We start from the raw sequence: 26,900 nt of genomic DNA on the forward strand, positions 1-26,900 counted from the left end.
AGCACCATCTGTCTCTCACTCTCTCTATATCCACCAGAGATGTGAAAACCCTGATTAATTCTTTTCCTGTCTGGCTTTCTGAAGTTTCACGCTATGGACACACTGCATCGGCATGGCTATGACCTGTCCAGTGCTCTCAGCGTTCTTGTTCCTCAAGGTGGGCCAGTCCTGTGCCGGGATGAGATGGAGGAGTGGAGCTCGTCAGAGGCCAATCTGTTTGAAGAGGCCCTGGAGAAATACGGCAAAGACTTCAACGATATACGGCAAGATTTTGTGAGTAAAATCAGAAAGTGACAGTTTACTGCATTGATTCACTGATGTAATTTTGCTAGCACTTTATTTTACAGTAGAGGGCGGTGTTTTTCAAAAGCATTGTAAGCCTAAGTTGACCTTACAATCATTGTCACTAGTACACGTCTGTGCACTTTTCATAGATATTACCTAGTGGGTAATAACTACGTACTCTATCTAAACCTACCCCTGTACCTAATCTTAACTTGCATATTACATTACTTTCTTACACAGTTAAGTACTTATTAATTTCACATTACATTATAAAGTGCATTATTTAAAAAAACAAACCTTATTATTTTTTAAAGAAATCTGTAAAGTTCTCCAAGAGATTAGTTGAACTTGAAATAAGGCCCATTTATATTGCCCATTAGAATGTGTTTCTCAATGTAGTTGTATTAATAATAATCATAACATACAAATAGCTATAATTATTATTCAAATTATATAATTATTAAGAAATTATCTGTTTTTTCTTCTGTTTTAATTTAAATAGTCATACAAGGAAATTTGTCAAAAAAGAACTTAAAATAAGCTAAGAAATCATAAAAAGATAATTATAATTAAAGTTTCTTATAAGTTTCATTTAGATAGCCACATTGCAAGACTGAGATATTGCTTTTATAAAACAGTTTGACGAAATAGTTATATATATATATATATATATATATATACACACACACACACACACACAAAATACACATTCCTGTTATGCAAGTTCCATCTCACACTCAATACACTACAATTACTATAGTATAAATACAGCACTACAACATACAAAAGAGAGAGAGATCGACTTAGAATGTCATTTACCAGTTTCTTATCAGCTGTAGTTTGTAGTTTTACACTGCGTTTTTCTCCTCTAAGGGCTTATTTTGCTATTATTATGTGGTCTCTGTCACCAACCTGTGGATGGACAACATCATCTGTCTTTGCTCAGTATGACATAATGGATGCCGATTTGCTGTCCCTCCAAAATTATAAATATGAAAAATAGACACTATTTTTATAAATTGTGTCATTGCTATCTAAACAACAACATTCTCACCTAAAAAAAGCCTCAAAATGTTGTCCAACAGCTGCAATATTTGTCAAATCCTTTGCTTGCCACTCATATGGGCGGAGTATTATACACCATTGAAGAGGCTGTATGAGTTTTGATATTGCAGAAAATTGTAGATTCGTAAACCAGATTGAACTGTTGTGTAAGCCTTTTTATGGCAAATTTTTACTTTAAAGTTACTTTTGTTCAACCAGCAAGTTTGTTTTGAAAAGGATATGACACCTGGTGTCCTCTGAAAAAATAAGAAGACTGTACAAGAGGCATCATTGTGGAAGACAGTATTTCTCAGCTTATGTTTACATTTGAACAAAACATTAAGAATTTGCCAGGGGTAATAATAATCGAACGTGACTGTATGTGTGTGTATTCACAGTGTTTTGTGTTTGATGTATAATTGTATTTCAATATATTTAAGTATACACAGTACAAATGTATACGTTATGTAAATACAAACCTTTATTTTGTATGCGACTATTCAAATTAATTATTTGACTGCATTACTAAAAGTCATGTAACTATTAAAATAAATTCTAAAAAATTAAAAATGGAATGATGGGAAGAAATAACTGAATTTTTTTAGGGTTCATACTGTGTCAAGAAAGATACATTTCATTGCTTTTATTTATAATCTTTGCTCACGACTTTGCCATGAGCTATTTTGTTACTTAACAGCCACAAAAGAGTTGCTGAAAGGTGAACCGAGAATCATTATGAAATCAAATCATGAGATGTCTAAATATGCTCACCCCTAGAAGAAAAAGATGTCTTGTGAGGCGCTGAAGGGCAAAATAAGGAGAGTTTAAACAGGATAAGTGCTGCTGTTTAAAAAAAAAACAAGCAAAATGAAACCGTTCAGAGCAGCAAAGCAAAAGTCCTTCAAATGACAGGATGGAGGAGCTGCAGCTTAGATGAAGTGAAGACATTATTTGAGGCTGAGCGATGGGAAGATTGGAGCAGCTGAAAGGATTTGGTTTTGGAGCGTGTTTCTTCTTGACCTAGCTTGAGCACATTTGATCTGCTCATTCAGAGACAAGGGTACTTATTTGTATGGGGGCTGGAGTGAGAGCTTTGGTGTTAGGTTGTGAACACGAGGAAAAGCTGTTTTCTATTGCTCTGAGAAATGGGGTTTCTATACTCTGGGGCTTTACTTCTCAAAATGAAATGAAAAAGTACAGCTCTTCTACTGAGCTATTTTGTTGAGCACAATAAGAACCACTTGTTCACAAATATCAGATTGATTTGGCTGGATGGGTCACAGTGAATGATGCACTGTTTTTTTCTGCTCTTCTTTCTCAACTCTGTCTTAAAGCAGTCATCAGTAGCGATCGATTTATACTGGGATTAAATTGGCATGGGAGAGGATTTTTTTTTCTCAGAAAATGCTAGTTATCACACCAGACTAAAACTCTTAGACTTTGCTGTTACATAGTGGAACAACTTTCCCAGTTTTATTTTTATTTTTTATTGGACTAAACCTGGCCCTGGATATGTGAAAAAAATTAGATGAGAAATGTTGTATTCAATCTTTTCATCATTTTTTGTCCAATAAGCTTGATTTTGGAACTGATTAATCTGATCTGAGCTTAAATTATCACCTGAGAACCATATTATTGTCGATAATAATTTGTTTCTCAGTGAGCTGACGTTATTTTATACGGAGTATTCAATATGTCATAATTTTTTTTTTCACGAAATATATTCTGAAGGAGCTGTAGACATTGAATTGAACCAAATTTTGGTTAAAACCCAAACAATAAAAATATAACAAAACAAACATAAACCTGAAAAACGAGTTGTGTAATAACAATGGAATTACACAAGAAAAAGTACTGAACTACTGAAATGTATTTAAGACTTCATAAAAAGTATTTTTTATTGATGGCAGTTTAAAGACTTCTCACATGTGGAGAAGTTACACATTGCTTAGGTGTTATTTTTAATTTTTAAATTGATTTTTTTTTTTCAAAGCCTTAAACAAAAATCTTGATGGTTCTGTGGGTGTCGTCTATCAAATCTGATTTTTAATTTGTGTTTTTTGTTGAATTCAAGTCGACTGATTGGCTGGCCTTTTTTACAACTTGATTTTTTTTTCTCTCTTTCTGAAACCATTTAAGATTTTCCTTGGCTGTGTTTTGGATTATTGTCTTGCTTAAATGTCCACTCAGGTTTCATCTTCTTCATCCTGGTAGAGCAGATTTTGGACTGAAGCAGCTGATATTTTTCCTTGCTTAAGAACTACTGAGAGATTTCATCTGCTGTCTGGGCTTTCACTGCCTTTCTACAGTTACCTTTCTTCATATGTTAAATTTTCCATTTCATTTTATTATACATAACTTAATTTGCAAACGAATTAACATTGTTTTCTTTGCATATATGGAGTTACTTGGTTTTTACGAACATCTGAGGAAAATTTCTAGATGACAGCACCTTTAGAAAATATGTTTTCTGAGGAAAAGGGTAACATGTTGAATTATTATTTTCCTCTTTCCATATACATATTATATAAAGTTTACAGGATAAGTTTTCTTTTCAAAAAATATGCTGAAAACATACCACCTGGGGGAAGATGACCGTTTTAATAAAGAGAAATGCTATGCATGTATGTATATATTGAATAATGAATTTAACAACTTAAACGTAACTGTTTAAAATACTGTACAAACGGATTCATAGAGAAGATCCATACTTCCATTCCCATCCTTATTCAATACTGGGTTCAGAAACCTTAAAAGCAGCAGAGAAACAGACACTAAAATACATAGCAGCACCTCAGGATGTTAATCTAAATGTTCTTCTTAACACCAGCTGTCGGCACTGAACACCTCTGTGTTCATTTTTATACACCGCTCATCCTCGCATAGATGCTGGCCAAAAGTGGGGGCTCAGCCAGTTTTATATTAAGATTTCTTAAATTCTTTGCGACTGGTTTCATGCACGTTTGGTTGCGCTCAGCAGGTGCTCATGAATAATCATGCACGTCTGCATGTGATTCCAGACATACCACGCTCAGAATAAATATCCCATAAATTCCATCCTCTCAAAAAAGCTGTATGATAAGTGCCACATTGCCTCACGGCCTTTCTGACGTTTTAAATGACCTGCTTTATTTCAGCTTCCCTGGAAGTCGCTGACCAGCATCATTGAGTATTATTACATGTGGAAAACCACAGACAGATACGTTCAGCAGGTGAGCAGCATTTTCAAATGAATGAAGAAGTTATTGTTTTTTTTTTTGAAGCAACCTTAATTATCTGGAATTGTATTTCTTTGTTCTGACCGTCCTTCATCTTGCTTAGTGCTGAATGTTTATCATTATGTACAGAAACGACTGAAGGCAGCTGAAGCAGAGAGCAAACTGAAGCAAGTCTACATCCCTACATAGTGAGTATGGACAAAAAACATCTTCACATGAAAATTAGTTTCGACTTCCCGCCCAACGTAACAAGGGGGCGGAGCCAAGAGCTCCCCCGCTCTGTGTTTGGCAACAGACAGGCAGACAGAGAGAACCAACATGAGTGAGAGGACAAGCATTCAGCTATACATGTACGACTCGGACACAGATCAAGCAGAGAGTACAAAATCATTTGTGTCTTTGTATAGTTTTAAAGCCAACTGTGTGCTAGTTTAAAGTTCTGAGCTTGTACACCAAAACTAATAACCACGCACAATGAATTAACTTTGACTGAGGCACCAGATGCGCTGCTCAGAGCCACGACACAGCACACCAGACACGCACATTCACATGTTATTAAAATGAAACATGTTCAGATGATGCTCTGTGGCGCGGCAGAAATATGAAGTGTCCCGAATTGTGGCTCGCTGCCGCCAACAGCCGTTGACTTAAAGCGCTGTTGTGTGTGTCCTGATAGAAACCTGTGTTTAGGATTCTAAAATGCATGGCGCTGCGTGGCACTTGTAGTGTGCGATCTGCAGGCAAGTTCGTTGTTTTATTTCCAATGGATGGACACGCACATGAGGCAACCTGCTCGCACTTTCCAGCTGCACCTAGTTAAGATCACAGGGAGCTTCTGTGACTGCGAGAAATGCAAACAGCTGAAGTGTAAGCTAGACGTAATGAAAGTACACGTTTGCAAACGTACCTACAAACAAAATAACTTGCAAACAATAATTCCGATAACAGTGATCATGTGGTGAATGCTGATCTTGTGTTGAGCCTTACATCTGAAAAAAAGAGCAAGGGTGTTCCTTTAGTGACATCGCTATGACTCAGGCTGAAAATGGCGGACGTGAAACAACAAACTGAGGATATGGTGATGCGCGCCTGTTAATCAATATTGGTGGGCGAGGGGACTGCACTCCTACGTCAAGTTGCGGTCGATTTGAAAACCGCTCCAATTGGTCCACCGTTTTTATGTTGTTAAATTGGGGGGTGGGGAAAGGACTGGGTGTGTTTAAATCACCTCAATATGACGATCTGTACACTATACTTACACACGCCTGTCCAAACAGCTTGAAAAGTAGATTTTTCACCATAGGTGCCCTTTAAGGCTAAAAGTAGCTTCTAACTTGCAAATTTCAGAGAACATTGTTAAAATAATGGATGTGTCAGTCCTAGTTTAATGACTCTGTTAATCTAAGAGTGTTTCATAAGTGTTGTAGCACTAAAATAGCTCCTCAATCAGTGAAACATTAGGAACAATGAAGAGGACTCTTTAATCACCAACTGTCATAAAATGGTTGTTGCCTGCAATCTGCATAGAACAGAACACATTTGATCACAATGGGCTTGTAAGAAGTTCTCACCTTAATCATAGAGCGATTCTTATATGGTAAGAAATGGGTTTTCTAAATTGTTTTACATTTCAAATTGCACAAAAAGGACCAAAGCATTCAAGCAAATTTATGTTCTGTTAATGTAACTTTTTAGCAAACCTCCTAATTCCTGCAGCACAATTGCTTTAAGTGTCTAAAGTGGTGGATCTGTTCGGCGAAATATTTGACTGTGTGTCACTGCATCTTAATTGACTAAAACTATATAACTACAGAAATCTCCACTGTGCTGAGCGAGAGCGCTTCTCTACTGAACAGTGCATCATCAATGACGTAAGTGTGCCCAGGCCCGAATGTAATGTGAGTGTGGGCCACCGGAGGAGACGGGAGGGGGAACAAGCGTGCTTTGGCCCGGTTCAAGGCAACTGTACATAGTATGAGTACGCCCTTATAAGCATCAAAAGTTGTGGATCTGTTTGGCAAAATATTAGACTGCATGTTACTGCATCTCAATTGACTACAACAACATAACTGAAGCAATCTCTACTGTGCTGAGCGAGAGCACTTCTCTTCCTGTTAAACTGAAGAGTCACATCATCAATGAAGTACGCGTGCTCAGGATCGAAAGGCAAAATGCAGTGTGAGTGCAGGCCATCTAGGGTAGGGGTGCAATCGCTCTTTGGCATGGTTTAAGGCAACTGTAACGAGTGTAAGTACAACCTTAGTCTGTATTTTAAAATCTTTGTTTGAATATGGCAACATAATATTGCACCCTACGAAGTTTCCATGAATAAATCTCTGACTGAAACTCCTCCCCTCCTCTATCAGCCAGTCACTGTGTGCACAGTTAGTAATTATGCTAACATTATCAATCATAGCAACAAGGTCAACCGGGCCCTTACTTTTAGCTTAAAGCTTCAATTTAATCCTTAGTAAACATTTGTGGAAAAAAAATTGACAACAGGTTTTAAGAGAAACTCATTTCCCAGTTTTTACTGCTGTTCAGAACCCAAAAAAAGTGAATTTTTTTTTTTTTTTAGCTTGTCAATGAGCATAAGGCCAATCTTACACTGCAATAGTGGCACAAAAGTCAGAGGAGCCATTACTGTTTATTGTATCCCGGAGGTGGCATGAGTGCATTTACACAGCAATTACAACTAAAATCTTCAAGATGTTTGCTAATATTTTTTTTATTTAGAAGTAAAGGAAATTATGGGAAATGTTACGTTTAATTGATACATAAAACAAATGAAAATGTGGTGATATTTATTTTTTTCCATGGTTGGAAAAGAGTGTGTTATTTGTTTTTTTATAGTGTACGTAAATGTAATTTGCTTTTTGCCTCACAGCAATAAACCCAACCCAAACCAGATCTCTGTCAGCAATGGCAAGATGGCAACAGTGAACGGTGCAGCAGCAGGCACAGGCAGTTTCCACACAGCTGGAGGGGGCCGCGCATGCGAGAGCTGTTTTGGTGAGTAAAGGACCCTCTTCACCTAATTACAGTCAACACAGCCATCCAATCAATTCTCTGCTTCTCCCGGAGGACGTGTCACGCCTCTTGTAATCAATGGGGCTGCACACTGCATTTTCACCCTTTTATCTTTCAATCGGATCAATCAGAGCTGCCGCATCACAATCTATGTGAACAGCAATGATTAGTCTGGGTCAATATTACTTTTTAGTAATGAACTCTCAGTTGGGCGCATGAAAATGATTATTCCTCTCTACACATAATCCTTTCATTGTGTTGTATGCCATGTTTCTTATCAGTCTGAAATTATATTTTCACAAAGGCTGAGTGTTTCGTCAGACATACTTGGTAATACAGAATTAATTGAATTGGTAGGAGATTTTGTTGGAAAAAAAAGAGACCCATTAGGTGTAATTAGATTTGTAGTTTGTTTCTGAAGGATTTATTTGTTGTTGTTTGTTGACAGCTGTACAGTCTGCTCAGTGGTACTCCTGGGGTCCTCCTAATATGCAGTGTCGCCTGTGTGTTTCCTGTTGGATGTACTGGAAGAAGTACGGTGGCTTGAAGATGCCAAGCAGAGCTGAGGGGGCAGAGGAAAAAACACCTCCAAGCCCTGCACCTAACGTAAGTAACTGTTTATACAGTATCTTTTTACCCCAAATTTGTGCAAGCTACTGTGTATATGCAATAGTTTTTGGCAACTATCAGATTTATTGTTTAAACCAGGGTATAATGAAGAAAAATGATTAAATTTTGTTCTGCATCTAAATATCAAAATCATATATAAGACTGATGCTGTGTTCATGCCGAATGCAGCAGGAGCAAATAAATTTCGCCATTTGCCCATAAATAGATGCTTGATCATTTTGAGTTTTGTGCATCAAATTCACTTCACAGTAGATGCGGATTCGCCTCATGGCCAGGGCTTCTCTCTGCCTGGTGACTCTAGCTTCATTGGTAAATGGCTAACATGGATTTTATTGAGATGGTAGCTGTGCGTTTTTGCAGGGTTCATACGGTCATGGAAAACCTGGAAAAGTCATGCCATTTTTCCAGGCCTGGAAAAGTTTTGGGAAAGACAAAAAAACCCACAAGTTTTTGGAAAAGTCATGGAAATTACATTTACATTTAGTCTTTTAGCACACATTTTTGTATAAAGCAATAACACTAGAGCTTGTGCTTGCAAAATTCTGGCATACGGCGCTGCAAAAAGGGGCGGGGTTTACTATTATGATTAGACATTAATAAAAGTGAGCGAATGGTCCATATGTTAAATTTCATATTTTCTATTGGTCTCACACAATCACCTGATGTGATTTCAGTGGTAAGAACTCACCAAGCTTGAACTTTCGAATACAATGAAATGCAAAACTTATCGCACATGCTTGAGTTTTTTGTCTGCCGCATTTACATGCCTATGAATGGAAGTTTATGGAGCGAAAAGTGCAGTGTGATCGTGGCTTTTTATTAGAAGTAGTTTTACCTACTATTACTTCTTTAACAAACTATTAAGATAATCTTAAATTAGTTTGTTAAATGTCTGTGTATTAGAATGGAGGTTAGTTGTTTTTACTTTTTTCTTATTTTTTTTCTTGGCCAAAAACACTCTCATTATTAGTGCTGTGTAAGCATCATCTATTTTAAATAGACATAAAAATAAATTTAAACTATTGCGTGTTTTATGATATACTGTAATAAATTCAAACGTTTCTTATGATTTACCATGTGTATGTAGACTTTACATGAAACATTAAGTCATGGAATTTTTGTAGTAAAAATGTGTTTGAATCCTGTTTATGTGCTTTAGGAAGGCTGAAAAACAGCATATATTTGTTTGGCGCCGTGTCTAAGTCCACTAGATATTTCAGAGGTGTACCCAGCTCTGTGAGATCCTATACTCCTTCAGAAACTATGCCTGGATCCTGGAGGCTTTCAGCAGTGCTTCAGACTGAGCTGAAACCAGTTTGCTGAGCAGTTGTCCGGTGTTGGCAAGAGGATATCCCCTCGAGACACCAACAACAGGCACTATGTCATAATAATGCCCCTACAAAGGCAAGCTCATGATTGGTTATTCGCGTGGTGCGAATGTCTGCTGAAGTTCAGATCTTCCAACTCAAGTGATTTGTTTATAAAACGATCGATTTATGGCACGTCAATCACGTGAATCGCGCCACTGGATGTCTTTTCACGACTTAACTTTTAAATCACTCAAGCTTGACCCCTCATCCGCGTCTGGTGTGAATGCAGCATCAGTCATGAAATGCTCTCCACAGTGTCCAGACCTTAATTTTAAGGCATTATAGGATAACCTGGAAAGAGAGTAAACAGTAAAACAATAATGATGCCTACATTTACAAACATATATACAAAATGCTGAAAGAAGCAGGTGGTCTATCAAAAAAGTTTTAAAGTGCTTTTAGCACAGGGATCACATCATTTCACCAGCCATTTTGTTCAGAATTTTTCATTCTATTAAAAAAAATTGTGTACAAAACTAACGCAAGGAAGAGAACAAAACATAAATATGGATGATCATGGCAACTGCTAAAACACCAGGGACCTCGTGTATCAACGCTGCCTATGCACAAAAGCTTTGCGTACGGCAAATTTCACGCTCCCGTTTGGATTTACTAACGATGAAATAAGCGTGAGTATGCATTGGTCCATGCCAACTTCATGTCTGGCGGACGTGCATTTCGTGTGTGGGTTTGTTTTTTTCCATTGGCGACTCCTTGAGGCAATTATGTTAAATTGCACACTACAAAGTATGCTTGAGCCATGCAGAGGCAGCTGTATGGGACGGGATCATCTGCATGTTCAGCAGGTATATAAGATTTCTATACCATGCAGTTGACCATCCAAACATTAAAGCGCAATTTACAGCGATCGCCGCTTTTCCCAATGTAATCGGAGCGATCGACTGCACGCACATTGCTATAAAGGCGAAATCTGAAGACGAATTTGCATACGTGAATCGGAAACATTTCCATTCAATAAATGTATTATGTTAAGCGCATTTGAGCATCACATATTATTTGCACACACACTTATTAATGATTCCTCCTTGTCTTCCTCGTGATGAAGAGTAGGCAAAATCTGATATCTAGTAGGGGAAAGAAGAAGAATGAGTTCATCAGGTGCTGGATTCAAACCGGGTTCATGATTGATATTGTCAAAACATGTTGCCGTGTGCTTTACGAGCTACGCCACTTAAGCTGCTGATGTCCGCTCTCTTTAGTTTTGTTGTCTCTGTCAAACAGGCGGGAATTGGGAATTACTCTATTTGCACTTGCCTAAAAAGTCACTACAAAATTTTACACCTTTACATGGGACCATTTCTTTTTTTAATTCACTTTCAGTGTTCAGACCCCATTGCGTTAACCACGTCAGCTAAACTCTCCCTATTCAATTTTTTTTCTTTCGTTATTAATTCTGGAGGACAAACTTGCAAATAACGTCATTTTTCTCCAATCTACCTCTGATATGAGCATCTCCAATTCACATTCTGTCCAAAGTTTCTCTTTTTGCTTGATTTTGCCATTGCTTTTTCCTTTGGTTTTGCCAAAGTACAGTCATTACCATATTTATTAGGGGGAGGAGGCAGGGAGGGGTTTTGTGCTCATGCACGTGCGCTCAAATTAATGTTAATTCGGATATACAAAGAGAATATGCGTGGGATTCGCGTACGCAGTGTTCCATACATCTGAATTTTTTACTGCGTACGCACATTTACAGCTTTGTTTGCAATGTTTTTAGTATAAATTCAACGCAAGTCTTCGTGCATGAGGCCCCAGAGCTTTTACACAATATGTAAGAAAAGCGTCATCTGTAATTAGCCAGTCAGAATCAGCTATTTCAGGATTTTTTCTGCTGTAAAGCTGATTAATTTTCATTGTTATTGAAATTATGAAAATCAGTACTATTAACTTTGAAGTTATTTGTTACCATTAATAATAATAATAATAATAAATAATATTGAAATTACTTACTTTTTGGTCTTTGTTACAGCATTTATTTTTATTTAAAACTGTCAAGTTATGTTATCTGTGAATTAAGCCACTCCAAGACACTAAAAACACACTTATTGTGAGCTGCTCAGTTAAAAAGATCAGTGCTGCACATAGCATTAAAAATTTATAGAGTATAATTACAGTGCAATGTCTTGTGCTTTAACAATTGGGAAAAACTGTAATGCATTCTCAGATATTTTAAGAAGAATATAAGCTACCTTACAAGTACTTTCTGAAAATTGTCCTCCTTGTATTTCCCTGTTCTGATACTCTTGCTGTTGTTTTTCCAATATCAATCCAACATTTCCTCACCTGTCTCCTCACAGGAATCACGTTCTCGTGGCCACTGTGCCCGTCAGTCTTCCCACATGGTCCCCATCCGGAACAGTGGTAGCCCAAAATCCTCCATGAAGACCAAGCAGGCGTTCCTCCTGCAGGCAACGCGCCTCACCAAGCTGGCGCGTCACATGTGCCGCGATCTCATCAGGCTGCGCCGGGCCGCGCGCCGCCCCTTTGTGCCCATTAACTGTGGTGCCATAAAGGCGGAGTGTAAGAGCTCTTTAAATTCCTAACTTCAGCGTCGCGTACAAACACACACACATCCCACATTGTCCCACCCGCTCTGTTCCCCGACCACACCTGTCCACATCTCGCTGTCATCCCCCCCCTCCCTCCATCTTCCTGTCTTGTACTGTTTTTATTATTATAATTATTGCTATTATATTTTATTTTGTTTTTTGTATTCTCCCCACCCCATTTCCAATAAAGACTGCCTGTCCTCCATATTTTGCGTTTCAATCATCTTTTCAGTTCAGATTCACTTTCTTTCCCCCCACATTTAATTGACTTGGTTTAAGGGTGTCATGAGGGCTGTTTAAATTTGACAAGAACATTTTTAGCACTTCTCTCAGTTTGTTGAAGAGAGCTTTTTTATGTGCGCACTACACACACACACATACACACAAATGCCCTATTATGCTTGCTTCACCTTAAATTGTAATTATACTTGAATTGCATATCATAGTCTGAGCCTTATATTTATTAAAGCTTCAGAAAGACTTGACTGTACATATAATGAAAGCTATATTTTGCACACTGTGATACTGATATTCAAGATTGACAGTAGGTTTACTTTTTTCTTCTTAAAAAATAATCTGTTTTACATTTTCCTCCCTTAATATTGTTTCCTGCACTCATATTATTTTATCACGACTATGTAAGACGAAGGAATATGTTTTAGTGGGTTTTATAGGCATATTTAGGGAATGTTTAAAGAACTTGATTCATGAATTTGGTTTTAGAGTTGGATTGGCACAAGATTTTAAAGTGTTAAAGTCAAAACATACATGTTTTATATCTGAATAGTTTGTGAATAGGTTTTGCACTCCTCAAAAAGCCTAATGGCCTTTTAATGGCAAGAGGTTGAAGGTTTCGTTGTTGGGATGTTCTCAGGATAGATACAGGCAGACGGATCTCCTTGCTTTTGCACAGAATAAACACCCTCTAATGTTGATGTGGGATTTTTTTCAAATTCTTTTTTTTTGTAATGGTACATGGCATCATTTGTGGTAAAAGAACTGTCCAAGGGAGAATAATCAATAAAAATTTGCCTCCAGAATTAAAAAAAAATTGGTTAATGTTTGTGTATTAATGCTTCAACTATAATTTTAGCTTTTTATTTGGTTGCGCTTTGCTTTTTTTTAACACTGAACTGCCTTAAAGAGTTTTACCACTGATTATACCCACGAGAGCATTAATGTCTCTAAGAGAGGAATATGTCTTTATTTCATTAAGGGAGACTGCTGTACAACACAATATTTCATGAACTACTATGTAGAATAGCTAATTGAATTGCTATTATGTGTGCAACCAATCAATCATTCGGTAGCTAACATTGACAAGCTGCTCAGAGTGCATGCATGTAAATAATTAAATGATGAAGTGTTGGTTAACAACTAACTCTTCAAGAGTGTTTTTCTGTAAAGCAAGGATGATGGACAGTCTCATTATTGGTACAGTTTATGGCCTAATTAATTATGTTGGAAGGCATCATTTATGAAATATGAAGTCATGCCGTTGGAACAGGGATAGACAAGTCGTTCTCTTATTTATGAGTGCTGATGTTTAAAACCTGAAGTTCAAGAGTTTGCACACTAGTATGTCATTTGTCAAATTGCCAATTTAAAATGCTGATGGAGTTGGTCAATGGTCAAGTAATTGATTGGGACTTTGTGCCTTAGGAAGTGTTATGTTGGCACAAATAGAAGAAATGGCCCTCAAGGCAGGTTCAAAAGAAATCATCTGCAATGATGCCAATAATTTAAAGGTTCTCAAATGGTTACCATTTAATTATTTGGCATGTGGTTGGTGTTAATTAGGGATGTCCAACCTTGCTCCTGAAAGGCTTAAATCCCTTACCTACCAATATAGTTGCACAGAAACATTCTAAGGTCCAATATGTGCTAACTGTGCTACCATAAACCACAGTCCACACTTTGTCTCTTTTAAAATATAAAGCAATGAATAGGACAACTTGGAGTCTTATGGACTCAATAGTCTGATTTCACTTGGCCGCTATTTTTAAAGCAAAATCAAGTTCAAAATCAAAAATCAAAATCAAATCCTGCGGTGGGAAGAAACCTGGAAGTTTCGCCTGGCTGTATATCTTATCTGCGAAAAGAAAGTGAAAAATGTATTATTTCTCCACCTTTCGAGTGACCCAACGGTCCATTCTGAATTGATAGTGAAAATAAAAAAGGGACTTCAGACCTCATTTTCAGCTAAGCTAAGAGAAATGGCTACAGTTTGCTAATGTTATCTTTCCCAAACAAACGTTTTAGATGCCATTTATCAAACTCAAGTTAATAAACGATTCTTTCACTATATTAGACTTGTCACGATACTGAATTTCAGGACCAATCGCTACTGAAATAAAAAAAAGTAAATTTCCTGCTAACATTTAAGCGCTCGTTCTTAAACACAGCTGATTTGCCATTGTGTTGACCAGTGCTCAACAGAAATTGCTGTGATTGGCCTTGAAGGTCATCAGTTCACTTCATCGATGTTTTGCCAAATGCAAACACAAACGAGCAATCTGCTGATGACTCGACTGATCTTCATGGCTTTAAAATGCTCCAGTGTCGGTGTATCTGAGGGTTGAACTGATGACCCTCACGGCCAATCACAGTCATTTCTGTTGAGTACTGGTGAATACAATGGCAAATTAGCAGTGTTTAGGAACGCACTCAACTGCGCTTAAATGTTAGTGGGAAATGGATGTTTTTAAAACTTCAGTACCAGGAAAACACTATAGAGAGTGTGCTATAGAGGATTGGATTGTTTTATCACTCACCTGGTTACACATCCCCACTGTGTTTACCTGGTCTTTAAGGTAAATCATCAGGGGCGATCTTGATTAAAAGAAGACCTTAACTAATCGGTGTTAAAGCTAAACTCTGCAGTGCAATGGTCCTCCAGAAACCAGTTTGGACACCACCAATGCTAATCAATTAAATGCTGAGTTAGATCTCATATACTTTTTAAGGTTTTTTTCTAATACATCAGACTACAAACCCAAAATATGCAACACACTTTCAATCAAACCCAAAGAGGAAGTTACAGACCATGGTAGCCAGGCTTTGCTCAGAGGAGAGCAGTTCCCTCTTGACAGGCACTTGTAAATAGGTCAGTTTTACAGGGAGAGCTCATATCAACAGGGAAAGGGAGCGAGTCACTTGCTCTGCGTTTGTCCAATCAGAAGTTTTCAGCTTCTTTTTTTTTTTTTCTGCATCGTCCCCTCCCATCATGCGAAAACTCCATTCTATGCTTCCATTCCACCTCTGTCTCCACCCCAGACACGTCTGTATGTATCCCCAGCCATAAGAAGTTGTTCTGACATCTGTGTCCTGACGCACGAGGGACCTGGGTTGGGGGCATGCTGTTTGGTTTGTCTCTCTTTTATTTTTCTTTGTGTGAATGTCTTGTGGGCAACCAAAACACAAATAAAACCATGGCTGAAACCATCCTATCTGAGTCCTTGTAGTTTCATGTGTCTTGTGTACCTGTCCATCACTCTGTTGCACGCACTCCGACAGGCCGAGCCGAGCGGCAATCATGTGAAATCTCTGACAGCATGAGCTCCATCGGCTCCTGCCGTGCCTTCATAACTTGTTGACATGCACACACTCATGAGAAAGCTGCCGTGAATGCAACATTGCATTTGTTTTCCTCTTTCCAACCTCATTTAACATGCTGGCTGACCAGGTTATGTTCAACATCTTGCCTGCCCATCAGAGACTATGCATGACAATAATAAGGTTTACAACGTTGAAATGTAACGTGCAAATGAGACAATGAATTATGGGGGTTTAATACAACTCGGAGGTGAAGAATACAGTTTGTTTTACACGTTGAAGTTGGAGAAAACATCGTCTCAGCACTTCCCCAAAGGCACAGGTTTCATTCAATTTAAAGAATGGATTTTGTGTCAGTAGATAATGCATCACCCAATTCAACTCCTTTTTTTCCACATTCGATATAAATTGTTGAAGAGGTAATGAATTGAAGTTATATCGGTACATCTTCAAGACTGTTTCTCTCCAGGTTTGCCAAGACAACAAGAAGAACTGCTTGAAGAGAACAGGTTTAAACAACTTCCGACACCTCTGGACTTTTAATGAATTTTAAGGCAAAGTTGGAGAGATTTTAATGGGTTCATTGTGGTCCGATCAATGTTCTGGAGTTCAGCTGCAAGAAATATGTTCACTAGGGCTGAAAGAATGAACAGTGTAACAAATGAGATTTGACTCTGCCTGCTGCTTCCATGAAAATCGTTGTCCGGTCAGAAAGATTTGTCACCGCAGGGTTGGTGTTACGCTGCAACATCCATCAAGCCAGCCTGTTCAGAATGCCTCATGTTGGTGTCTAAGTGTGAATGTCTCTTTCATGCTCTTTGACTTGCTTCTATCTCCGTTTGTCTGTTCTGTACTGCTGGTTGATAAATAGATATGATCCGGGTGTCCGAGGGCATGACAGGGAGACCTTTGAAGCCCAAATCTTCTCCCAGGAGCACCCTGACCAGCGTCTTGCAGTATCTTGGTGAGCGACAAGAGATCTGATTTGTCTCCACTGAGTTGTACCTCTCAGATCACAGTGAATCTTCTGTCATTTCAGAGTCCCGTCCAGCAACTCATGTTCAACGGCCTCATCGCACCCCTGGCCTACAGGTGCAGCCTCCACGACGCCTGCTTTCCTCTCTTCCAAGTCATGGCCCGCTTGGAATGTTGGGAAAACGAAGCTACCATCACCACAGCAGGGTTGAATCTGCAGAAAGGAGGGCTGGTGCTACAGGACAAGGTGGGTTTACTGTTAAAATGGAAACTAAAATGGAAAGAAAATGTGTAGATTTCTTACTACATACCTCTTTTTTGTCATAGAAAATCCAGCTCATATTGTGGGGCCCATTCTGGTAAGTATCAGACTTTATTTATTGGTAACATTGGGATTGACTGAAGCCAGTTTCTGGAATTTGCTGGTGCTTTTTATTTCTCTTAAAATTGAAAGGTTACATATTAGATAACATCTTACTGGCTTTTGTGTTGTAACCAGGCAACAAGGCCACAGAATGATCGTTTGTGGGAACATCATAGCATGTTGAGGACATGACATGGTAGCTCGTGACCACAAGATCTTAGAGTAGGAACATATTCACATCCAGAGCAATCAGAACAGGCAGGAAATTGCCAGGGCCCCTTATTTTGAGGGTGCCCCCTTGGGATTAGCATTGTGCCTAGAGGGGTAATAAATGGTAATTCTACTCAGGGGGACCCACCCTGGAATGTGATCATACTGTACCAAGAGGGAAGGAATATTTGTATCGTAGGGGAACCACCCTTGTCCAGAAGTCATGGCCTTAAGTTGTTAAAGAAACATGGGTTTTGCAACTGTGGAGGAAACAGGGATAGAGTGCTAAGGGGCAAAATGTTTTTTGGCTCAATTTAATTCAATTCATGCTTATTTCTATAGCGCTTTTCCAATGTAGATTGTGTCAAAGCAGCTTAACATAGAAGTTCTAGTAAATTATCAGTCCAGTTTTCAGAATTGAAGTTTAGTTTAGTTCAGTGAGGTTAAAATTTCTCTGCTTAAAGTCCAAACAATGAAGAGCAAATCCAACAATGTGCACCTCCACAAATCTCAAACCAAGCAAGCCATTGGCGAGGAACAAACTTCACCAATTGACGAAAGTGAAGTAAAAAACCTTGAGAGAAATCAGGCTCAATTGGGCACGACCATTTCTTCTCTGGTCAAACGACCAATGGAGAGTCTAGGCACCGGAGGCTGGACAATGCTGGACGTTCATCATGGAGAAGCTGCAGGTGTGAGTGGGTCACCGGCGGGTGATCAGGCTGGCCCATGGGATCAGTGCGAAGACTCGTCTGTCACTGTGGTCTTTCAGTCTCATGCTCTTCACTCCTCCATGACTGCCACAGGGTTCCGCTGTAAATTTCTACCACAGAGCAACCCTGCCTGAACACAGGTCCTTTGCAACCCCCAAAATTAAAGGACCAACCCCCACACCCTCACATTCCTTAGCCGTCACAAAATGATGTCATTGCCACAAGTTAATATGTCATGGCCTCAACATGCTATGGCATTCCCACAAATCAATATGTCCTGGACATAGACTATTCCCACAAGTTATAATGTTGTTTCTACAGCAAAACTAAATAAAAAAAAAACATGTCTCCTCCTACACACCATCTTTTTGTGTTGCTCAGTTTTATGGGTGCTGTACTTGTCCCACTACATGGACGGAAGCAGGAAAGTCTCTAGATATTACCTCTGTTTTCATCGAGCTGGGAGATAATAACTCACTGGCATTTGCATTGCTGAGAAAAAGAGAGAGTCCATCTTATAACATATTCAGATTCAGATACTGTTGATGATGTGAATTGCTTCAGGTGACAGCTTCAATCTCCAGCTTCGGCGGTTTCCCACAGATTATTGCAGATGGATAAAATGGAAATGAGGAGTGAGGGACACCAAAACAAACTCAAAGGCAGCCGCTGTTTGTGACACGAGATGAATAATGTAAATTTAGTGGATGGATCTTCACCTCATTTTTGGCCTGTCACTTCTAAAAGGGAAGAATATTAGAAGTTGCTTTATTATATGCTGTTTATCACTGAAGATATTATTTTTATTTGACATGCAGGACCAGGCATATTTATTTAAGTTCTAGGTTGGGTTTCAGAGGAAAAACACCCAATATTGGACAACTGGGTTGTTATTAAGACTTTGTGCCTTTTGCAATATCAAGGTAACTAGAGTTCACTTTTTATTGTGGCAAAAATGAAGGCCTCGATATACTTAAAGTTCTTTTGAGAGCTGAAATAAGTTTGAAAAGGCTGAGTGTTGGTATACTTTTTTCAGCAAGGATGTAAACGTGTCACTCTGCTCGTATGTACCTATATACACAACAACAATGACTGTAAATTACAAACATCTGGCAAACAGCGTTCTCTAGCCTCTTGCACATGGGATGAGATTCCCAGAAGTGCAGCTTTCTTTGCATTGTTTTTTATTACCCATGAGTCTAAATGGCTCCGCTGTGTACACTGATAAAAAACAATGTTTAATTAAAGAGGGTTCCCACACATCCAGGAAAGCCTGTAAATGTGAGTGTTGTATTCATAGAAATTGATAGAAGAGGCCAAATGTTGTCGTTGCCAGTAGCCTAGTAGTTAAGTGCGGCAACATATCACCGTGGTGCTCACGGTGACCTGAGTTCAACTCCCAGCTCTAGGTCCTTTGCTAATCTTTCCCCTCTTTCTGCTCCCGACAATTTCCTGTCAATTCTCTGCAGTATTCTATTCATCCAAGGTTTAAAAATCTCAAAAAAACATCATTAAAGAAATGACCAAATGTTCTGGAAATCATTCTTGTTATTTATTTATTTTTTGTAAACCTCTGAGGTTCCCCGTTCGTGACCAACTCCAGTCTTAAATGACCTGAAAAAAGCTACTGGAAATGTATTGGAATATGATTTTCTAAAAAGAGCAAGAAGATTTGGCATGATGTCAAAGAAGGCATAGTTTTAGAACACATCCTCCAGTTCCCTAATTGCCACAGAACAATGAAAGATCAATAATGTTTGGGAGCCAAAAAGTTTGCATTGGTGAGTGGTTCCAAACTGCTTAAATTAACTCGTAATGAGATTTGTTTCAGCAATTTTGTTAAAAATTACATCATTTCAGTTTGTTCTTCAACTTCGTTTGAAGAAACTTGCAGTTTGCCGTCTGGACAGTTACATTTCCCCACTTTGTAAAAGCCCCTCGATCTTTCTCTGCGTTTTATGGCAAGCTTTCTAATTTTGGCCTGCACTTCTTCAAGTGAATTCCTATCCCCCTGATCTCTCACTTGATAAACACTGGCTGTTTCTCAATTCCAAAAAGGCAGATAAAGGACTTGCGTTCTTCTGAATACCAACTTTGCCTGGTCACCTCGGAAGAACAAACTCATGAGACCGCAAGAACACACCACGTCCTGTAAGAAATGAGCCGCTGCGTTCTTCCTGATGGTCACATGACCTTCACATATTTTTAACGAAAAACTATTTAAACATTACAGCATTCATACAACGATTTTTTTCCCAAACATATTTTAATAAGATTTTAAGAGTAATTTTTACTTTCACTCTTTTATTTAGGGAAACTCCTGAGATCAATAAGTTATATCTTTGAACTTTAATAATAAATCTATATAAAATGCTGCACTTTCCACCTCCTTTATTCTGTCGCAATAACTTCTGGAACTTCTAGAGTGAGTTCTGAGCTCAAGTCTGCATCTGTGCATCCTCAATACCAAGAACGCATCTGGGAACTTTTCACGAACCCTCTGTCTTGCAGTCTTGAGTTTTGGTACTGAACTTTGGCGGTTCATGATGCTGTTACACATGCACGAGGACGCAAGATCGCTGAAGAACGCAAATTGAGAAGCAACCACTCTCTCTGGATCAGCCTGCTACAATAGCCACACTCTATTGGTCAAAATGATTGACACATTTAAGTAGACTGCTCACAATATTTGTATGGTGCTCAGAAATTCTCAGCGTTTATGTGTTTAAGGCAGATAAACCCCATGTTAACTGTAGTGAATTAACAACAAACTGGGTTAAGAGGTTATTTTAAGATAAAAACCCACTTCGCCTTTAAGAGTCCCATCTCTTCTCTTTTTTCAGCAGCATAATGGGAGCAGCACCGGTGGCTCCAGCCTTCGTGGCAGTGGCTTGATGCTCCGTAAGAGACGACCCAACTGGATCGATGCTCCTGATGACAGCTTCTTCCTGGTTTCCCGAGAGACGAGGTGTGCAAACCAACCTCGTTGACCATTTTGGCATTATTTCCCATGGCATCGCACTCCTCAAAGCCAAACTTGTCGTGCCTTTTGTGCGCACTCATATAGTTAGCTGTACTCCCACCCGTAGCCTAGAGACAAACGTAATAGAAAACAGCAGGATAGACACACTCCACGTCACAAAGCAGCCCTTACCTTGTTCCTCCATGATTGGCACCTGCAGAGATTATCCTCTGAGATGGCATGACACATCTGATTAAGTTTCCATCATTTTGATTCAACCTTCACCTAGGAGTGACTGATCTTGGTGACAGGATTGGCACATGTGTAATTACTGCATTGGTCATACTCGGTGACACTGATGGGTAAGAGGGTCTAAGCCGGAGTTGTCAATCTAGGAAATGGGCCAGTCAATCCCAGACGTCAGTAACAAAGATCCTATAATTAACGATACCCATGATCCCATTAATCTGTGGTGGCATGGAGAGACAACTGAAAACAAATGATTATTGATGCAGATTGAGGTTAGTTTTTTTATCCACAGAGACTCCACAGGTAACGCAACACTTCACAAACACATCAACACTAACTGTCAAAGTCTGAACACACTTAAATGCTTGAAATTAACCTTCTGGACATCTGGTCTTTCTTGTGTTTTTACGTTTTGTCTGGTTTCCTTTATTTCACTTTTATTGCAGAAAAGCACTTACCCATACTTCCATTTGTGATTCATTTGTAATGATTTGTTTTGTGTTGTGTTTTGTATTTCTTAACTTATTTTGTTCATTTGTTTTTTTTTTTCAGCTAAAATACAGTATTTTTAAGTTTAAAACATTCAATTTTGTCTGCCTTTGTTTTGTTTAGCTTGTTTGATTTGATTTGAGTTTTGTTTTGGTTTGCTTGTTTTTTTTTAGAGTTTTGTTTGGTGGACAAAAGTAAAATCTAAAAGGGATACAGCTGTGGATACTATTTTTTACATTACTGAGGGGAGTAAGTTAAGGGTTGGGGTAAACATAGACTTTAATCAAGCACAATTTAACAATTTAATCTAATACAATCTTAGACGGCAGCTAGCTATCTAAGCTAAGCAGGGCTGCGCCCATACCTGCATGGGAGACCACATGGGAAAGTCTAGATTGGATACGCGGCCCGCCGGAAGTGCGGTATTCACATTAAAATAGAAGCAATTTTTTATTACACTGTTAACAATAATTAATATATTTACAGTACTGTGACGGTCGGGTTTAGGGTTGGGGTGGGGGTAGGCGTTAAAAATACAATTTATTGGGTAATTTAATAGATATTGTAAATAGTCCTCGGTACTGCTACTGTTTTTACGTTACTGTTATGGTTGGGTTTAAGGTTGGGGTGGGTGTAGACGTCAATAAAGTACAATAAATGGGAAATTAAATAATTAATATAAATAATTCTCATTAACTTCCAGCCGCAACCATATCCGATCTAGCAAGAGTAGTTGTGCATGCTGCAAATGTGACATCATTGCTGTGTTTGTGGAGACTCGCTTTGGGTGCGCGCGACATGATTTTGACTGCCGTAGCACCCTTTTTTTTTCTTTTTGACTCGAGCGAACAGTTCGCATGGCCCTACATTTGATTTAAGTTGAATATGAAACACAGTGAAGATATTTTGTACGAAAAAGGTACACCTGTACAGACATCTTTATGATCCGTCCATGCGTAATCATATGGATTATCAGATGACCAATCATTCTTGGCTAGAAATTACAACAGCAGCGGGAAAAGAGAAAAGTTTTTGTAAAAGTTTAAAAAAACTTGAGTGATAAGTTACAGGTACACAATTACAGAAATATGTTTTTCCAACATTCATAGGTTTTACACTGATGTATATATTACAGTTTTGAATTTAAAACAATTTAATAGTTACAAAACTAAAATAAAGTCACAAATTATTTCTTTAATAACTGGAAAATAATATTTGAACCTATCAGTCTACAATATACTAAAGCCCTGTTTTTTTAGGCTTTATTGGTGATGATAGTCAGGAGTGTCGGAGCATTATTGCTTTTTTAGCATATCAGTAGAGGGCAAAAACTAGCCAGACAGTAAATGTGTGGATCGTTGAGGTTTTATTTTAAAAAGTCTTTAGTTTATAGAATTTTTGAAGTTTTATTTTTTTTGCTTTTTATCTTGCCACAATAAAAAATATACTTGTAGAGTAACGCATGCTCTGTTGTTATTAACATTTTAATAAATTTAAAAGGTGGAACTGTCCGAGATATGAACAAAAGCATATGATGCATCAAACTTTAAATTGAAAAAATCATTAATATTTATAAAAATCCTTATCATTAAAATAATTTATAAAAATAGTTGAAAACTCTTGATATTACGATATTATTGAAATCGCGATAATAAAGATATGACGTAGTTCCAGAAACTTTCTACTTCTCTGTTTATCTGTTTGGTTTTATGGTGGGTTTCTTTTGAACACCCCCTGTCGTTTTATAAAATACCACAATGGCAAACACATCAAGTATAAAAGGCTTGTCCGTTTCGTGAGATGCGCGCGCAGTCAGAGGAGGTCAGCGACTTGGCACCAGGCAAAGTATAAATCAGGTCTTTAGTGAGACTAGCAGGGGGCACTCTACCGGCTGTCTGTGTGGGTCCCAATGCCCCAGTATAGTGTAGGGGACTCTATACTGCTCAGTGAGCGCCATCTTTCGGATGAGATGTTAAATAAAGGTCCCAACTCTCTATGGTCTTTAAAAATCCCAGGATGTCCTTCTAAAAAGAGTAACCCTGGCATTCTGGCGAAATTTTATTAATATCATAATTGGCTTCCTAACTATAATTGGCTTCATCACTCTGTCTCCTCTTCACCAATCAGCTGGTGTGTGGTTTGCGGTCTAGCGCAATATGGCTGCCATCGCGTCATCCAGGTTGATGCTGCACAGTGGTGGTTGATGAGATTCCCCCAAAAAATTTGTAAAAGATTTGTAAAAGGGCTTTGAGTGTCCAAAAAATCTCTATATAAATGTAAGAAATTATTATTATTATTATTATTATTATTATTATTATTAATTGCTAATTTAATAAATAATTGAATTATTCTTGTTAATGTTCGTCTGAAGCTGTATCCCTTCTAGTAACAAGTTTTAAGTTGTAAAAATTTCTCCTCTTTTGTTTTGCAGTTTGATTGTTTGTTTGGTTAAGAAGTTTATTTTGGTTTGCCTATTTAGTCTCACTTTTTAGTTTTAGTTTTCAATTCATGTGACGTTTGTTTTTCAATACAAAAAAATCATAAAAATAACAGCTGCATCCAAACTTTTCATCGCTAAAATTCATCACAAAGTTCTTTGTGAATGTTCTTTCTTCACTTCCTCATAACAAAGTACAGGCATAACAAAATATTCAGCAGTGTTATTTATACAGGAGATGGACACCACAGCCATCCTCCATCATTTTTCAGTAATACATAAAAGATTAACTGTTATTTGCTCATGATTCTCAGTCATCTGAAATGAAATATAGAAGGATTAATCGCTGTGGCTCACTTTTTACAAAATACGTAAAACTGCATGAATTTCACACATCCACATGCTAATGACTGACATCCCTGTTTGCAGTTTAACGACTGTATGTGTGAAGTGTGTCTGAAATTCAGCTAAAGTTAATTGAACACAAACAAACATAACTGGTTTTGAGCGGGGGAAATTAAACCTATGATTTGCCCTGTTTTGACATGGATCAAAGTGTTTTTGCCTACTTTTTAGTGACTGTTTGCTTGTCTCGTTTTGTTGCTGCAGCTGTTAGACACCTGATCATGGTAAGATTGCACACACCATACACACATTACCTGTGGAGTCTTACAAAATGTATAGCCAAAAGACATACACAGTTAACCTTAACACTAATCCCGGTGGCTTTTGACACCTCAGCCTGCAAAATATGTTCGTTCTTGAAGGAACATTCCACTTTTCTTTAAAAAAAAAAATATTATTTTACAACTTCTTCAGAGTTAAACAGTTCTTCTACCATTTTTAACCTTTCAGCCGATCTCCAGGTCTAGCAGGAGCATTTTTAGCTTAGCTTAGCATAGATCATTGAATCAGATTAGACCATTAGCATCTCACTAAATTCATGTTTATATATATTTCCTATTTATAGCTTGACTCTACTGTAGTTACATGATGTATTAAGATTGCTGTCAAATGAAAACTTCAAACTCCTAGTCAACATGACTAGAAACTATACTGTCATTCCGGCGTAATAATCAAGAAACTTTGCTGCTGTATTATGGCGGCAGCAGGTGCAATGATATTTCGGAGATTCTAACTGGTGGTGTAAGTGTACAGCTTGGTGCCGGGGACTATTTTCAGATGCTGCGTAATATCATTGCGCCATTGTACTATGGCAGCAAAGTTCCTTTATTATTACGCCAGAATAAGAGTGTAGTTCCTAGCCATATCGACGTAGAAAATACCAACTTTTTTTTTTACATCAGTCTTAGTACATTATGTAACTACACAGCTCAGGAAATAGCACATTTTATTTATCTGTTGGTTTTAATACACAATGTAACTAAAGAAGAGTTTTAAATAGAGATGCTAATGGTCTAATCTAATTCAATGCACTATGCTAAGTTAAGTGCTTCCAGAGATCGGTTGAATGGCTTCCAATCTGGTAAAACTCAACTCTTTAACTTTGAGAAAATTCTCAAATAAACCTATTTTCTACAAAAAGTGGAGTGTTTCTTTAATGCAGATAGAAGTCTGCATAGATAGAAGTCATAAACGTTCACCCACAGCAGCAAGGGGTTTGGTTTTTAATATCTCTGGCATTGAGAAGTAGATGTGAGCTAGAGCTTAAAGAAAAATGCCTCTCCATTACAGCCACATCCATATGAGCCATGACTTGCGCAGCTCCCTATGGCCTCCAGCACTGGAGCGGATGCTAGGCTAAATTTAGCGCCCTTGCTCTGAAAGATTAGCCTTTAACTAGGCAGGAGACCCAGAGACAAATGGGATCTGGTCTGCGGAACAGTCTGGTTCTCAAGCGGGTTTTACACCACATTCACTTTCTGTCAGGAGTTTAAATATCACTCAGTTCTGCTTTCAGATGTCTGATAGCGAATAATAGGAAGGTTTCCTCAACTGAAACTATCTTTTAATTACATTTTTGGATACTCTAAAGTGTTTTTCAAAAGCATACAGCCTAACCGCAGATATACTGAAGCTCTGTGTTGGGATAAAATGGCTGATTATGTGTGTTTGCGTGATTAATGAAGTAAACAGCAATGCTATAAGTGCAAGCACTGCATGCACACAGCACATTTTAGATTCACATTATGTGTTTGTTGTTTGAGACCCAGTTAAAGTTTTTTTTCATTAGGGCCAATCTAATCTAAGGGCTGTCCCCTGTGGATGCCTGTCGGCCTCATTCATTTTACATGAACATTAGACCCAGGCGATTATTTCATTTCTCTCTGTTATACAGACTTGAGCATTAATTATGTCAATAAACCATGTTGAGTTCTAATTAATAATTACATCTGTAACATGCTGTGCTGAAAACAAGTGTTGCGTGACAAACAAAATATGTAGATATTTTAAATACAAGTAATTGTGCTCATTCACCACTCAGGAAATTATAATAAGGCTTGTTGCTTCCTGTTATAGCTACAATATGAAATATCCTGTTTGCAGTCAGATGATTGCTCAACACAGTATAAGTGATACAATAATAACCTTTTAAAATGATTGCAGTGAATCCTCAAAGTCAAAGATGTCTTTAAATAAATGGATGGATGTTTAATAAATAATAAATGCTGAAACCTTGTAAAATAAACCCTGCTGCTCACATGTTTGGGGTCATTACTGTTTTTAAATGTTTCAAAAAGCAATTTCTTATGCATTTTAATATACAGTTAAATGGTTATATCGTGAAATATAGATAGAAAATCAAAAGTATTCATTTGAAATAGGGATGCAAGTCAT

The 26,900-nt window shown here is 38.0% G+C and overlaps 1 protein-coding gene across 9 annotated transcripts in view; it reads left to right on the top strand.

The window, feature by feature from the left end:
* The window catches only part of mta3 (metastasis associated 1 family, member 3), a 64,944-nt gene that overhangs the window by 30,999 nt on the left and 7,045 nt on the right, over nucleotides 1-26,900 (top strand). For 3 of the 9 annotated variants that reach the window (XM_087274399.1, XM_087274403.1, XM_087274400.1), the window contains 11 exons: nucleotides 85-273; nucleotides 4,467-4,541; nucleotides 4,677-4,735; nucleotides 7,435-7,559; nucleotides 8,026-8,183; nucleotides 11,896-12,118; nucleotides 16,574-16,666; nucleotides 16,742-16,924; nucleotides 17,005-17,036; nucleotides 20,808-20,932; nucleotides 24,711-24,730. In XM_087274399.1, the coding sequence (XP_087130525.1) occupies nucleotides 85-273; nucleotides 4,467-4,541; nucleotides 4,677-4,735; nucleotides 7,435-7,559; nucleotides 8,026-8,183; nucleotides 11,896-12,118; nucleotides 16,574-16,666; nucleotides 16,742-16,924; nucleotides 17,005-17,036; nucleotides 20,808-20,932; nucleotides 24,711-24,717 (1,269 nt within the window). In that variant the 3' untranslated portion in view covers nucleotides 24,718-24,730. 9 annotated transcript variants of the gene reach the window in all.

Source organism: Danio rerio, chromosome 12 (genome assembly GCF_052040795.2).
Source record: "Danio rerio strain M-AB ecotype USA chromosome 12, GRCz13ab, whole genome shotgun sequence".
Taxonomy (NCBI): domain Eukaryota; kingdom Metazoa; phylum Chordata; class Actinopteri; order Cypriniformes; family Danionidae; genus Danio; species Danio rerio.